Genomic DNA, 15,347 nt, shown 5'->3' with positions numbered 1-15,347 from the left:
TGAATTTCCGCAATGACCTGTTTTACATCTATTGATGAAATTCATACTGGTTTATTCCCAGCAGACATCTATATGGTGACATTCCAGGTTTTCTGAATTTATTTTGTGTTTTTCCGGTTATTATTTGCCGGTGTACTTATTTTCCTTTCTGTATATTGCGCTATCATCGCTGATTCATCTTCGCAGAACGCACATAAATGATGCAAATATCTTATAGATTTTTCAGCAATGACAGAGTATTTCCATTCAATGTTCTGCAGCTTATTTATCTTCCATTTCTCATATATTTATTTTTGTCAGTTTTTTCGCAATATAATCCAATGATTTGTTTTTCGTTGATACAGATAGAAATTCCTGCTACATCCACAGCTTCACGATTCAGTTCTGCATCAGATATTTGTTTTTGTGAGTTTTATTATAATGTAATTACCTGTTTTTCGTTGATACAGATAGAAATGCTTGCTCCATCTATAGCCTCACGATCAGGTTCTCCATCAGACTCTATGCAGACGTCTCCCATTGCCATTGATCTGTTATACATCCAGCTCTTGGATATCATGGATTTGTACGCTCCATCTAATCTGATTCGCCATTACAATGCTCCACAGTAATCTGATTCGCCATTACAATGCTCCACAATAATCTGATTCGCCATTACAATGCTCCACAGTAATCTGATTCGCCATTACAATGCTCCACAGTAATCTGATTCGCCATTACAATGCTCCACAGTAATCTGATTCGCCATTACAATGCTCCACAGTAATCTGATTCGCCATTACAATGCTCCACAGTAATCTCACCAGTGTTCTGTACTTGTTCTTGTCTGTTTTACAATAATGCATCTATTTGCCTCCCGTTGATATGACAGATAATGCTCGGTATATCTGCGGCTCTATGATCCTTTGCCAGGATATTATACTTTGCACCAGATCAGATGCGGGTGGATTTCCTTGTAAATCTTCTACTATGTAATCAGTTTTGATTTGCATATTTTTTTCCCCTTTATATGTTCATTGTTATAGGTTTATAGTTTCTCCATATTGGTTATTGTGCATATTATTTTATATTATATTTTTACGTGTCAGATCGATAAGAACAATATTTCTATTCACAATTTAGACACTGATGCGTTTTATCTGTTTATTGGACATTGTTATTGCGATGCTCTATACTGAATCTATCATCCATCTCATGCATACATGTTCCTGTCCCTCTATAATCAGTATATCCTCCCACCTTCCGGTGCTATAGTTGATGGCATTTGCGATGTTCTGACCCTGTGATCTCACACCTGTACACTTAATCCGGTGTTGTGTTCCTATATGGGATAATCCCCTGGCAGCTAACACCGGTGGTCTTCACACAAATGTCCTGCAATAAACAGTTTATATACAGAGGGGGATACGGATATGCATGAATAAGAGTATGAGGTCTAAGGCTATGTGCCCATGTTGCATTTATGAAGCAGAAAATTTCTGCTGCATAAATGCAAGTCCTCTCCCGGAAAAACGCATGCGGAATTCCGCACGCGTTTATCGCGCTTTTTTCGCGCGTTTATCACGCGTTTTCCACATGCGGAATTGCCTTGCGTTTTTTATGCATTGAACAAAGGCAATTCTGCTTGCGGAAACGCAAAATTAAATGACATGCTGCGGATTTTTGAACGCAGCATAAACGCTACGGAAAAATCCGCAGCATGTGCATAGAACTTGCGGAATCCCATTGGGGACCATGGGGTGCGTGTTACCAAGCGTTTTTCAAGCGTTTACGCTGCGGAAATTCCGCATCAAAAACGCTTGAAAAATGCTACGTGGGCACACAGCCTCATTCTATCTTATTTTTCACCATCATGGTGTTTTGCATTTCTGGCTTGTTGTGTGACGCTTGCAATGATCATCTTGTCTGTATTTGATCTCGTTGCCTTCAATGTGAACTGTGGCCGGGATTTTCTTCACACCTTTTGCATGTCTAATTGATTTCTCATTTCGTGTCATGTGTCTCCATTGTGCCTGTATATATATATATATATGACTTCATTGTCCTTTTCTCATCTGCTATAACTAAGGACACAACCCTAGCGCCAGAAGCGCATAAGAATTTTACATTTTTTTTTTTTTTTTTAAATGATCCAATACATTTTTTTCATATTTTACCTGTTGGAGTGCTGATTTTCTCCTTTTCGTTTTCTTCATATGTCTGTGCTCACCTGCGGGACCGGCACCCTTCAGTGGACTATCTTCACCCTGTTTGGATTCTGCGTTGCAGCTCCCTAACCCTCCCTCCTGTTTCTTCACAATATTGTAACACGTATCCTAGGCCTCGATGTTCCCCATACAAACTTGCTGTTAGAATTGTTGAGACGGGAGAAAAAGGTCTGAGGAACGCAGACCGTAACGGTCTGAAATATATAAAGAAGATCTGGTAAAATGTCCATTTTGATCACACTAATACGACCAAACCAGGACAAGGGTTTCAAGTTATAATTCATTCGATTTTTAACCATTTGTTCAAGATGGGGGTTATAATTTAAAATATACAGATCATCCAAGTTCCCCAGAATTTGTATACCCAGGTACTTAATTGTGTCTTTCTGCCACTTAAAGGGGAAATTAGAAATTAGTTATTGTGTCAGTTCAGGGTTAAAAGTTATGTTCATGGCCTCTGTTTTAGAGTAGTTGACTTTAAAATTGCTTACATGGCCGAGTTATAATTCCTTTATTACAGAGAGAAATGAGATCATTGGGTTTGAAACATAGAGCAACAGCTCATCTGCGCATAGAGCTAGTTTATAGTGATGTGAGTCTATAGTAACTCCACTAATATCTGGATTTGTATGTAATGCTACCGCGAAATGTTCCATCACCAATGTGTATATGAGAGGTGATAAGGGACAATCTTGTCTCGTCCCCTTTTTAATAGAAAATGTGTCAGATAGTAGGCCGTTTACCCTATCGCTTTAGGGTCAGTGTAGAAGGATAGAATTTTAGATAACAAGAAAGAGTCCAACCTAATTTGTGGTAGGGTGCTCTTCAAGAAAGACCAATGCACTGTGTTGAACGCTTTTTTAGTGTAGGCAGAAACAAGGCACATTGGGATCCCCTGTTTATTGCATGTGAAATTAACAATGTTTTATTTGTATTATCACGAACTTCTCTGCCCTGATCGTTGCTAACAATTGAGGGTAGACAGTGGGAGAGCCGTGTTGTAATCACTTTAGAGAATATTTTGACGTCTACATTATTTAATGATATTGGAAGAATATTAGGGCAGGCATTTAGTTCTTTTCCAGGCTTTGATGAAACCATTATATGAGCCTTAAGTGATTGGGGGGCAAAACGGGGAGTCTTCTGAGATATTATTGAGCACTTTGGCTAAAAATGGTAATAACAGAGGTGCAAACATGTTACAAAATCTATTATTGAATCCATCTGGCCCAGGGCTCTTCCCGATAGGGAATGATTTATTGGCCTCTCATATCTCCTGTTCAGTGAAAGCTTAGTCTATTATCTCCTGCTCAGGGGTCTGTAAGGAAGGAACGGCAGTGTCCATAATATATTTATAAATTTTTGTTTCAAGAATATTAGGTGGCATGTCGTGGTGTTGTCCATGAATATTATATAGCGAGCTACAATGGCAACAAAATGCTTCCGCTATGTCAGTGGGGCTATGAATTTATAGTCTTGGTGATCCTTTTATTTTGGATACATATGTCCTTTGCATTGCAGGATGTAACCTCCTTGTCAATGAGAGACCACATTTATCTGTGAATTCATACGAGAACCTTCACATGTGATCTTGGCATTTTGTATACGTTTGATCTAGTAAAGACCTTCCCTCATTTCTTTTTTTCAATCAGATCATTTTTATTTAACAAAACAAAGAAAGACCAACATTTTGTTTTTTTTTAAATAAACTTTGTGACAAAAAAAATAAAAAGAAAGAAAAACCAGTAAACAATACAAGAACCGGTTTACAATGATATAAATCCCAATATCGCTCTATAGTACAATGTTTTGGAATAGTAATTTTACATTTGTACATAAATATCTGAATACTTCCGGACGGCTTATTTTTTTCCCTATTGGGACATCAAAAGAAAAAGAATATATCTAAGAAGGGGCAATTGTGTGGACTGAGACAATTATTATTAGCCGACACCTTAGGTATAAGGATATAAATTCCTGGTTTACTATAAGGAAATGTACAAATGGTCCAGTATAGTATTTCTGAGAAGGTTTTCTGAAGCAATACCTGGGGTAATTAACCATTGCTCCCATATGTGTATAGATTTCTTGAGAGCGTTCCTTTAATATAAGATCCCCTTTCCAAGCATAGAGTGTTATTTATCCTGGATTTTAGTTCTGTTATCGTTGGGGGAGAATTGTCTATCCAATGTAGTGCCAACAACTTTCTGGCTTGGAATAATATTCCTGAGCTAGCTATTGCCATATGGGAGTCAGGATCTACGTCCTCTCCCAGGAGTCCTAGGATACAGATGTTAGGTTCCAACTGAAGTTGCATCCCAAATACAGATCATACAAGAGCGATCACCCCCTTCCAGTAGTCGCCAATATTTACACATTCCCACATCATATGTATCAGGTGGGCGTCATTTTGATCACATCTAAGACATGCGTCATCCGTTTGTATTTCAATTTTAAATAAAATACTTGGGGATCTATATACCCTATGAATCAGAAGAATTCGGGACAATCTTTGTGACTCCGACAATGAAAGTTTCGGTGTCATTTCAGTATTTTCCCCCATTGCTCCTCAGATAAGGGACCCACATCCTCCTCCCATTTTGTCTTAACTATCAAAGGATATTTATCCAACTATAGGGCCAGTAACTGCCTATAAATAAGGGATATTAGACCTTTTGTATCCACTGCTGTAGCAATGGTACAGTTCTGCTCAAAAGTTTACATAACCCAGCAGAATTAACATCCTCACCTGTGACCTGTTTGCTTGTAAATCAGTGTGTGTGCACTGACATTTCTGGATTGTGAGTCATGGGGAGAGCAAAAGAATTTTCAACGGATCTATGGAAAAAGGTAGTTGAACTGTATAACACAGCAAAGGTAGACGAACAAAGATTTCAGCCACAACGGCAAGGAAAATTGTTCTGGATGCAAAGAAAAACCCACAAATAACATCATCTGAAATTCAGGACTCTCTGAAAACTAGCGGTGTGGCTGTTTCAAGATGCACAATAAGGAGGCACGTGAAGAAAAATGGGCTGCATGGATGAGTCGTCAGAAGAAAGCCATTACTGCGCAAATGCCACAAAGTATCTCACCTAGAATACGCCAAAGAAGCCTCAAAACTTCTGGAACAAGGCAATTTGGAGTGATGAGACCAAAATTTAACTTTTTGGCCACAACCATAAACGTTACATTTGGAGAGAGGTCAACAAGGCCTATGATGAAAGGAACACCTTTCCTACTGTAAAGCACAGAGGTGGATCGCTGATGTTTTGGGGATGTGTGAACTACAAAGGCACAGGAAACTTGGTAAAAGTTGAAGGAAAGATGAATGCAGCACGTTATCAGCAAATACTGAAGATAAATTTTCACTCATCAGCCCGGAAGCTGCACATGGGATGTACTTGGACGTTTCAACATGACAACCATCCAAAACACAAGGCCAAGTCGACCTGTCATTGGCTACAGCAGAACAAAGTGAAGGTTCTGGAGTGGCCATATCAGTCTACTGACCTCAATATCATTGAGTCACTCTGGGGAGATCTCAAGCGCGCAATTCATGCTAGACAGCCCAAGAATTTACAGGAACTGCAGGCTTTTTGCCAAGAAGAATGGGCAGCTTTACCATCTGAGGAAATAAAAAACCTCATCCACAACTACCACAAAAGACTTCAAGCTGTCATTGATGTTAAAGGGGGCAATACACGGTATTAAGAACTGGGGTATGTGAACTTTTGATCAGGGTCATTTGGATGTTTTTGGTTGTCATTAAGATTTAAAAAAGAGAAAACACAGTAGTTTGACAATAAATGGCTTCATCCAACCAATAGCCATGAGTGGAGAAAAAGTTTTTTTGTTATCATTCATATTCTCTGAGACAAGGCCAAGAAAGCAAAAATTCTGCCGGGGTATGTAAACTTTTGTGCACAACTGTATCTAATTATATGCTTAAAGAAATAAGTAATCATCTGAAAACTGTCTCTCTCATCAAGGAAGACTAGATTCATTTCAGGAGCTCATATGATTGGCAGGTTCCTTTTCCATCTGGCTGCATCACCATCAAGTTCCTGATCCACTGAACGCCTTCTGCGACGTGCTGGAACTCTCTGTGGCAATGGTGGAGCAGGTGGCCAGTCAGATATATGGAATGTCCAGGACATCACAAATAGGTCTCATGTTGCTTGGATCTTTGAAAATTTACAGCTAGAATGGGTAGCCCCAGGAGTACATCAGGCCATTTTCCCAGAGGGCATCAAGTAGTGGTTTCAATACCCTTCTTTTAGCAAGTGTCATTCAGGATAGATATGTGAGCAATTATATGCGTTTTCCATTGAAATCACCAGGACCCAACTCCTCTGCTTTCCTCACAATGGCCTCTTTTACATTGAAAAAATGTATGCGACAGGTAATGTCCCTTGGACGCTCAGGATCTGGGCCATGATTGCCTAATGTACGGTGCGCCTTATAAATCTCCACCTCCTTATCAATAGGATCACCAAGGATATTATTGAATAATGATCGCAGTGTTGGCATAATCGCTTGTGCATTGATGCTTTCAGGTATACCCCTTATCCAGATATTATTGTGATTTTCTTGATCATCAACCATATTAAACAGATGGTTTATTTACTGCCTGTGAAGATCCAGTGTTAGTTTCTGAGCATTTTGATGGCCTCTAACCTGGACGACATTATCCTCTAATCTCTGTACCTTGTCAGTAAGCTGTGACAGGATAGAAGTGAGGGGACGTGTTTCAGTATTGTATGTGGTCTCCAGCCTCTGAATATATTGCTCCATATCTTCTTTAGTAGGGATAGATACAATCTGATATACAAATAAGTTATGTTGTTCCCCACATCAGAATAACCTGTGGCTGGGAGGTAAATGTCCCTGTGAAGCAAGCACTGCACAGTGGGGGCTTTGGTGAGCGTACAGGGAGATTTGTGGAGCTGTTTTCTTGTGAGGCCGACATTAAGAGAGAAATTGCTGCAGGACTTACAGGCTGGAGCTGTCTGGCATCATGAGGGTTTAGACTGCTTTTTTTCCATGCTGAGGTGAGGCAGTAATAGCTCCGGAGCAGGAAGATAAGACCTTCCATAAGAAACGCGGCATACCAGGCATGCTGACAGAGGTGGAGGACCTCAGACTAACCTCTGATCTCTTCTTTCTTTCCCATATCGAAAGTCATGTTGGAGGCTGTAAATTGCTTATAATTCCCCCAGGAACACAGTCTGACGAGAGTGCTTTCAATGTGTGCATTCTCTTGGTGCTATGTCCCTCCTGTTGATGTTCAATACATCCAAAGGCGAGGACAGTGAAGGCGGCGTTGATTGGGCACAGAGCTTGTGTGATGTAACAACTTTATGTGAGCCCCGGGAAAGCAAGTTGTGACACCAATGGAACAGTGCCAGAACGGGAGGTGCGTATGAGTGTTTTTATTTTAACAAGGCCAAACATGAGGAATGAGAAGGAGTTGTCCTAGTAGTGAACAACCCCTTTATGAAGATACAATTTTCGGTTAAAACATTTCCAACATTCTGAACATGAAAAAGATTTCTCCCCAGTATGAGTTCTCTGGTGACCAAGAAGAGATTATTTATTCACAAAACATCTCCCACATTTTGAACATGGAAAAGGCTTCTCAGCTATGTGGGTTCTCTGGTGTTTAACCAAATCGGATTTCTGGTCAAACATTTTCCACATTCTAAGCTGGAAAAAGGGGCTTCTTCTCTGTGTGTGTTCCCTGATGTTTGATAAGACTTGATTTCTCTGTAAAACATTTCCCACATTCTGAACAGGAAAAGGGCTTCTTCCCTGTGTGGGTTCTTAGGTGTATAACAACATTTGATTTCTGGTTAAAACATTTCCCACATTCTGAACAGGAAAAAGGCTTCTTCCCTGTGTGAGTTCTCTGGTGGATAACAAGATGAGCTTTCTGTTTAAAATATTTCCCACATTCTGAACATGAAAAAGGCTTCTCCCCTGTGTGTATTCTCTGGTGCTTAACAAAATCTGATTTCTGATTAAAACATTTCCCACATTCTGAACAGGAAAAAGGCTTCTCCCCTGTGTGAATTCTCTGGTGGTTAATAAGATGTGCTTTCCGGTTAAAACATTTCCCACATTCTAAACATGAAAAAGGCTTCTCCCCTGTGTGAATTCTCAGGTGAGTAACAAGATCTGATTTCTGATTAAAACACTTCCCACAGTCTGAACAGGAAAATGGCTTCTCCCCTGTGTGAGTATTCTGATGTTTCATAAGACTTGATTTCTCTGTAAAACATTTCCCACATTCTGAACATGAAAAAGGCTTCTCCCCTGTGTGAATTCTCTGGTGGTTATTAAGATGCGCTTTCCGGTTAAAACATTTCCCACATTCTGAACATGAAAAAGGCTTCTCCCCTGTGTGAGTTCTCTGGTGAGTAACAAAATCTAATTTCTGATTAAAACATTTCCCACAATCTGAACAGGAAAATGGCTTCTCCCCTGTGTGAGTATTCTGATGTTTCATAAAATTTGATTTCTGGTTAAAACATTTCCCACATTCTGAACAGGAAAAAGGCTTCTCCCCTGTGTGAGTTCTCTGGTGGCAATCAAGATGCGCTTTCCGGTTAAAACATTTCCCACATTCTAAACATGAAAAAGGCTTCTCCCCTGTGTGAATTCTCTGGTGAGAAACAAGATCTGATATCTGGTTAAAACATTTCCCACACTTGGAACAAGAAAATCTATTCTCCGGTGTGTGAATTTTTTGATATTTAAGGAAAGATTTTTCGAGGGGAAAACTTTTTCTAGGTTCTGAAAGTGAAAATGGCTTCTTTGCTTTAGAAGCAGTTTGTTTTTTAATGCTTATTTTGTGACTTTGATTTTCCTTAGTAACTGATAATGAATCAGAAGACAGGATCTGTTTCAAAGGATCAGATGATAGATCTTTGCTGTGAAGGGATGATGTTATATCTGTAGTAATGGCATTCACTTCAGTTGTATCCTGTGGGATCTCGAGATCATCTGATTTAAAAATTGAAGTTGTCAGCTGTCCCTCTGCTCTCCTGGTATAATCATCTGCTAAGAAAAAAAACAATTATTAATTTTAAATAAAATATCTTTAAAATTTATATTTTTGAACATTTCTACAAACACTCCTTAAAATGCATGTTCTTTAAAAAATTACATTATTCACCAAGACAATGACAGTTCATAGTCTAATAAAGGCTCTTGAAAAGCAACATGGCTTCCATAAACCCATCCAGCAATATCCGCTCTCCCAAAGTCAAATCTCCCCCTCGCTTCTGAGCCTTGCAGTGTGACCAAACCATACTCAGCATCCATGTATTTGGAATTACTATTGTGAGAAGAACCCACTTAATTTACGGTGTGTGTCTCCTGGAGCACAATCTGAGCACTATGTGTTGGGTAATAAAATGACACATTTGCAATTTTCACTCTCCAACATGCACTTCTTGATAATTTCCAGAAAGTGGCTGTGGAATCAAAATAGTCACTTTTGCTATAGACTGAAAAGCTCTGGAGAGGGACAGAAGCGCATACAAAATAGGGCAATTCCGCCTGGTTAGGGATAGGTTATAATCGATGATAGCACTAACCTAAGGCTGTTGTGTGTAGGCACAACACCTATAAGAACATAAAAAGCCGCTGCTGCTGCCCCGTGGCTGGAGGAAAGGTTCTTCCAGAGGTATAATGGTAAAAATGGAAGCTGACACGTTTAGGCGGGCTGGGCTCCGGAAATGAAAAGCCTTGGGATTCCAATACGGTTTGTATTAATACCAACACATTTTCTGTCATAAAAACCAAGCCTCTTGGTTTTATACAGGTGCATCTCACTAAATTAGAATATCATCAAAAATTTAATTTATTTCAGTTCTTCAATACAAAAAGTGAAACTCATAGTATATAGAGTCATTACAAATAGAGTGATCTATTTCAAGTGTTTATTTCTGTTAATGTTGATGACTATGGCTTACAGCCAATGAAAACACAAAAGTCATTATCTCAGTAAATTAGAATACTTTATAGCACCAGCTTGAAAAATGATTTTAAAATCCGAAATGTTGACCTAATGAAATGTATGTTCAGTAAATGCACTCAATACTTGGTTGGGGCTCCTTTTGCATCAATTACTGCATCAATGTGGCGTGGCATGGAGGCAATCAGCCTGTGGCACTGCTGAGGTGTTAGGGAAGGCCAGGTGGCTTTGATAACAGACTTCAGCTCGTCTCCATTCTTGGGTCTGGTGTCTCTCGTCTTCCTCTTGACAATACCCCATTGATTCTTTATGGGGTTAAGGTCAGGCGAGTTTGCTGGCCAATCAAGCACCGTGATACTGTTGTTTTTAAACCAGGTATTGGTACTTTTGGCAGTGTGGACAGGTGCCAAGTCCTGCTGGAGAATGAAATTTCCATCTCCAAAAAGCTTGTCTGCAGAGGAAAGCATGAAGTGCTGTAAAATGTCCTGGTAGACAGCTGCGCTGACTTTGGTCTTGATAAAACACATTGAACCTACACCAGCAGAAGAGATGGCTCCCCAACCATCACTGACTTCACACTAGACCTCAAGCAGCTTGGATAGTGGCCTGTCCACTCTTCCTCCAGACTCTAGGATCTTGATTTCCAAAAGAAATGCAAAATTGAGGACTTCTGGTTCCAGCGCTGGTAATGTAGGGAGGATGACTCCTGAGCTCCCGGCACCTCCACAGACCTTACTAAAGTACCGGCTACAAATAGCGGCGATAGGCTCCGTAACCAGGCAAGTCAGGAAGACTGAACGGTGGGGCACGCGTCCCACCTACATGGAATGATATCTACTGCGCAGCAATGCCAAAAACAAGACAGCCCGCGCTTTCAGGGAGGTGTCATGGTGCTGGTACATGCAGACGCTCGCGCCACTGCAGAGGAAAGCAGGCTGGAGACGCACATGAACACTGGCACCGATGCTAACAGAGACACCCAGGTAATGAGATTGGACTATAAGAGACTGGCCTCGGAGGTGGCCTATAAACTATTACCTGAGATATTACATACCTTGAAATAATCAGTGACACAGGCACTGCAGGCAATGCAGGAACAGCTACATGAGGCCACTGAGTAAATAAACAGAATAGAAACAAGGATATCTGCAATAGAGGACGATGCGCACACTGATCAAGAGAGTCTGGCTAGACTTACAAGAGAAAATGTTGTATTGAGAGACTGAATAGACAACCTGAAGAACAGATCCAGAAGGAGTAATCTCGGAATAGTGGGACTGCCAGAGACATTCCCCTATGAAGAGCTGAAAAAACTCTGTGAAATAGACATACCCAAAGCACCGGACATCACAACAGGACGCAAATCTGAAAGGGTGCACCGCATTGGTCCACCAGGAAATATGGAGAAAGGGGACAATAAAAGACCAAGACAAGTAATAGTAAAGTATCTTGATTTTTCTGATAAAAATGACATTATACAGAAATATCGCCGCCTCAGACAGCCCCTGTTGGTCCGAGGGGTAAAACTTCCACTATTTGAAGACTTTTCAGCTGAAGTAACCAGACAACGCAGATCCTTTGCTTTAATCTTTTCAGTCTTATTTAGCAAAAATATACGTTTTCAATTAAGATATCCAGCAATTCTTCATATAAGACTGTGGGATGGATCCTCCAGACCCTTCACAGATCCGAAAGCAGCGGAAGCGTTCATGGATAACATCTTGAATCTACAACAACAGGACAGCCCCTATGCACGAAGAACAGATCCTAGAGAGTCGCAAGGAACACCTGAAGAAGACATCGGGTGATCACCCCCCTCCTCATCAAATTCACCGAGAAAGCAGAGGCAAGACAGGAGATCAAAAACCCCATGAAAAGAAAGAACTGTTGGGACAGTGAGTAAAAGCACTCTTGGGGAAAGATATGGGAGTCTACTCAGGACGTTGATTATATAAGACTCTGTGATATTCCTCACATATACCCTCCAAGTGTCTCACCACCTTGCCTCATCCAGATCTTGGTCACTCCCCAGTAATACCCATTAAGGGCTAACTGGTAGGAGGGTACTGAATGTTTTGTATTTTCATGTAATATGTTGGACGAGTCTGGGGCGGGGGGGGGGAGACAATAATAAGGGTATAATTTGAAAAGAGGGGCTATAGGAACAATCTGAAAGGAAAATGTGGCAAAAAAAAGGGGGTGATAGATAAATAAATAAAATGATACAGGAGGTGCCGTGGTGAGGGAGATTTGACCAGGAAGAAGTGAAGTCAAAGAAGCTTAAAATACTGTATATAAGCTTAGGGTCATTTATTAACATGGTCATCAAGTTTGGTTCATGTTTAGAGTTTAAAAAAGCCAAGTTTTGTTTGTAGGGATCTATAATAAAATACAATCCTGGAGCGGTTCATCTACACACGTTATCTCACTTGAACAGTTGCAGCTGAAAGCAGGGAAAGGGGGAGAAAAGGGAAAAAATGGGGGAGAAAAACCAGACAGTTGGGGGAAAAGGTAACCCAAAAAAATGTTGGAAAAAATTATGAGAATAATTTCATGGAATGTTAAAAGGATACGCTCTCCGCAAGAGCGTATGATGATTCTTTGTCACCTGAAACGCCTGAAGCCAGATATAGCTCTACTCCAAGAAACCCATTTAGAAAAAAAAGATTTCCGGAGAATGAAAAAAATGTGGGTGGGTAAAGTTTTCGGGGCATCATCGGTTGATAAGAAAGCAGGGGTGCTCACATTAATGAATAAAAATATAAATGGGCAGATGAGTGAAACTTATGTGGGAGAAGACGGTAGACTTCATATTCTGTCATTACCTGTAGGGGAGAAACGTATAGCTTATAGAATGTCTATGCACCAAATACAAATAATAAAATCTTCTTCCATCAACTGGAGAAAAAGGTAATAGCAGACCTGGGCACAAATAGAATAATGGGAGGTGCTCTAAGTTAGGTGGTCAATGTTGAGGAGGACAGGAAGAACTATCAAAAGGCGACCAAAACCGCCAAAAGACAGGATAGAGTTTTACCCATTTTGTTTGTCTACGGGGTTAGGTGATGCATGGAGACTACTACACCCTCAGAATAGAGAGTCCACTCACTATTCGCATGCGTGTGGCTCGCTATCCAGAATAGATTATTTTCTCATATCGGCAAACATACTAAGAAGGGTAGAGGAGACCCAGATGCAAAACATAGTAATATCTGATCATGCATTGATACTGTTAGATATAGCTGATACACGCCAAAAGGTTCATATTTTTTATGGAGATACTCCTCCTTATTGAAAGATGATGAAGGCTTCACCCTAAGAGTAAAGGATTAGTGGTCAGATTTTCTAATAGATAACGAAGAGAATAGGGAAAATAATAAATGACTATGGGAAATGGTAAAAGCAGTAACAAGAGGCAGAATAATGTCATATGTCTGTGGCAAAAAAAGAAACACTCAAAAAAAATTCGAGGAGGCCTCTGAGAAACTTAGAGATGCCTACACCAAATTTCAAACCAGTATGAATAAACATAACAGGGAAAAGTGGTTGAAGGAACAAAGATCGTGTGGGTGGAAAAAAGGGAACAATTATACCAGCGGGATCTCGAAATTAACTTATCCAAATATGGAAATAAATCAGGGAAAATGATGGCGAATCTGGTGAGAAATAAGTTAACAGTACAAGGCCCCCAATGTTTGAAGGACTCGAAGGGTAACATCCCAGGAAAATAACAGAAAGACTAGGATCCTTTTACAGAGATCTGTATAGCAACACCTCTACTGAAAAGTTTGGAAATAGCACTTTACTAGAAAGGGTTAAACTACCAAAACTGACAGATGAGTTTAAACAACACCTAAACGCCAAAATCACACTAGAAGAGAAAATAACCACCATCAAAAAACTCCACAACAGCAAAGCACAAGGCTCAGATGAATACACAAGTGAATTCTACAAAACGCTAATAGAAGACATAGCCCCTCTTTTAACAGATCTATTTAATGACATACTGGAGGGAAAAGGAATGATTAATTCAAGCGTCATGGCCTATATCAAATTATTACATAAACCAGGAAAAGACCCAATGGGCCCGGGCTCATACAGACCGATTTCTCTCAGAAATGTTGACAAAATACTCTCCAAGATAATGGCAGATAGATTGGCCACCATCATGCCAAAGCTAATATCACGCACACAGTCAGGTTTCATCAAGGGTAGACCGGCCACGATAAACATTAGAAAAGTACTATTGACACTTGACAAGATAAATTTTAACCCAAGGACGAGAGAAACACCAGCTTTACCTGCAATAGATGCTGAAAAAGCTTTTGACAATGTAAGATGGGATTGGATGTATATAGTGTTGAGAGGAATGTCTTTTGTAGGCCCCTTCTATGAATATATACGCACCATATACTCATCTCCGAAGGCACGGGTATACAGTACAGACCAAAAGTTTGGACACACCTTCTCTAAATTTAAACATTTTTCTGTATTTTCATGACTATGAAAATTGTACATTCACACTGAAGGCATCAAAACTATGAATTAACACATGTGGAATTATATACATAACAAAAAAGTGTGAAACAACTGAAAATATGTCTTATATTCTAGGTTCTTCAAAGTAGCCACCTTTTGCTTTGATGACTGCTTTGCACACTCTTGGCATTCTCTTGATGAGCTTCAAGAGGTAGTCACCGGAAATGGTTTTCACTTCACAGGTGTGCTCTGTCAGGTTTAATAAGTGAAATTTCTTGCCTTATAAATGTGCTTGGGACCATCAGATGTGTTGTGCAGAAGTCTGGTAGATACACAGCTGATAGTCCTACTGAATTGACTGTTAGAATTTGTATTATGGCAAGAAAAAAGCAGCTAAGTAAAGAAAAACGAGTGGCCATCATTACTTTAAAAAACAAAGGTCAGTCAGTCTGAAAAATTTGGAAAACTTTGAAAGTGTCCCCAAGTGCAGTTGCAAAAACCATCAAGCGCTACAAAGAGACTGGCTCACATGAGGACCGCCCCAGGAAAGGAAGACCAAGAGTCACCTCTGCTTCTGAGGATAAGTTTATCCAAGTCACCAGCCTTGGAAATCGCAGGTTAACAGCAGCTCAGATTAGAGACCAGGTCAATGCCACACAGCGTTCTAGCAGCCGACA

General features: G+C 40.1%; 1 protein-coding gene and 1 pseudogene across 11 annotated transcripts in view; both read right to left on the bottom strand.

The window, feature by feature from the left end:
* Window positions 1–15,347, bottom strand: part of LOC141191570 (uncharacterized) — a 773,803-nt pseudogene that overhangs the window by 734,184 nt on the left and 24,272 nt on the right.
* Window positions 6,602–15,347, bottom strand: part of LOC141191559 (uncharacterized) — a 211,822-nt gene continuing 203,076 nt past the window's right edge. For 9 of the 11 annotated variants that reach the window (XM_073661476.1, XM_073661477.1, XM_073661475.1 and 6 more), the window contains one exon: window positions 6,602–9,272. In XM_073661476.1, the coding sequence (XP_073517577.1) occupies window positions 7,912–9,272 (1,361 nt within the window). In that variant the 3' untranslated portion in view covers window positions 6,602–7,911. The remainder of the gene's footprint in view (window positions 9,273–15,347) is intronic. The other 2 variants (XM_073661479.1, XM_073661481.1) reach the window with 1 other exon arrangement.

Source organism: Phyllobates terribilis, unplaced genomic scaffold (assembly GCF_046119375.1).
Source record: "Phyllobates terribilis strain yellow unplaced genomic scaffold, ASM4611937v1 Scaffold_47__1_contigs__length_9908305, whole genome shotgun sequence".
Classification (NCBI taxonomy): domain Eukaryota; kingdom Metazoa; phylum Chordata; class Amphibia; order Anura; family Dendrobatidae; genus Phyllobates; species Phyllobates terribilis.
Note: the sequence above shows the minus strand (reverse complement) of the source record. Positions and strands in the feature narration are given on the sequence as shown.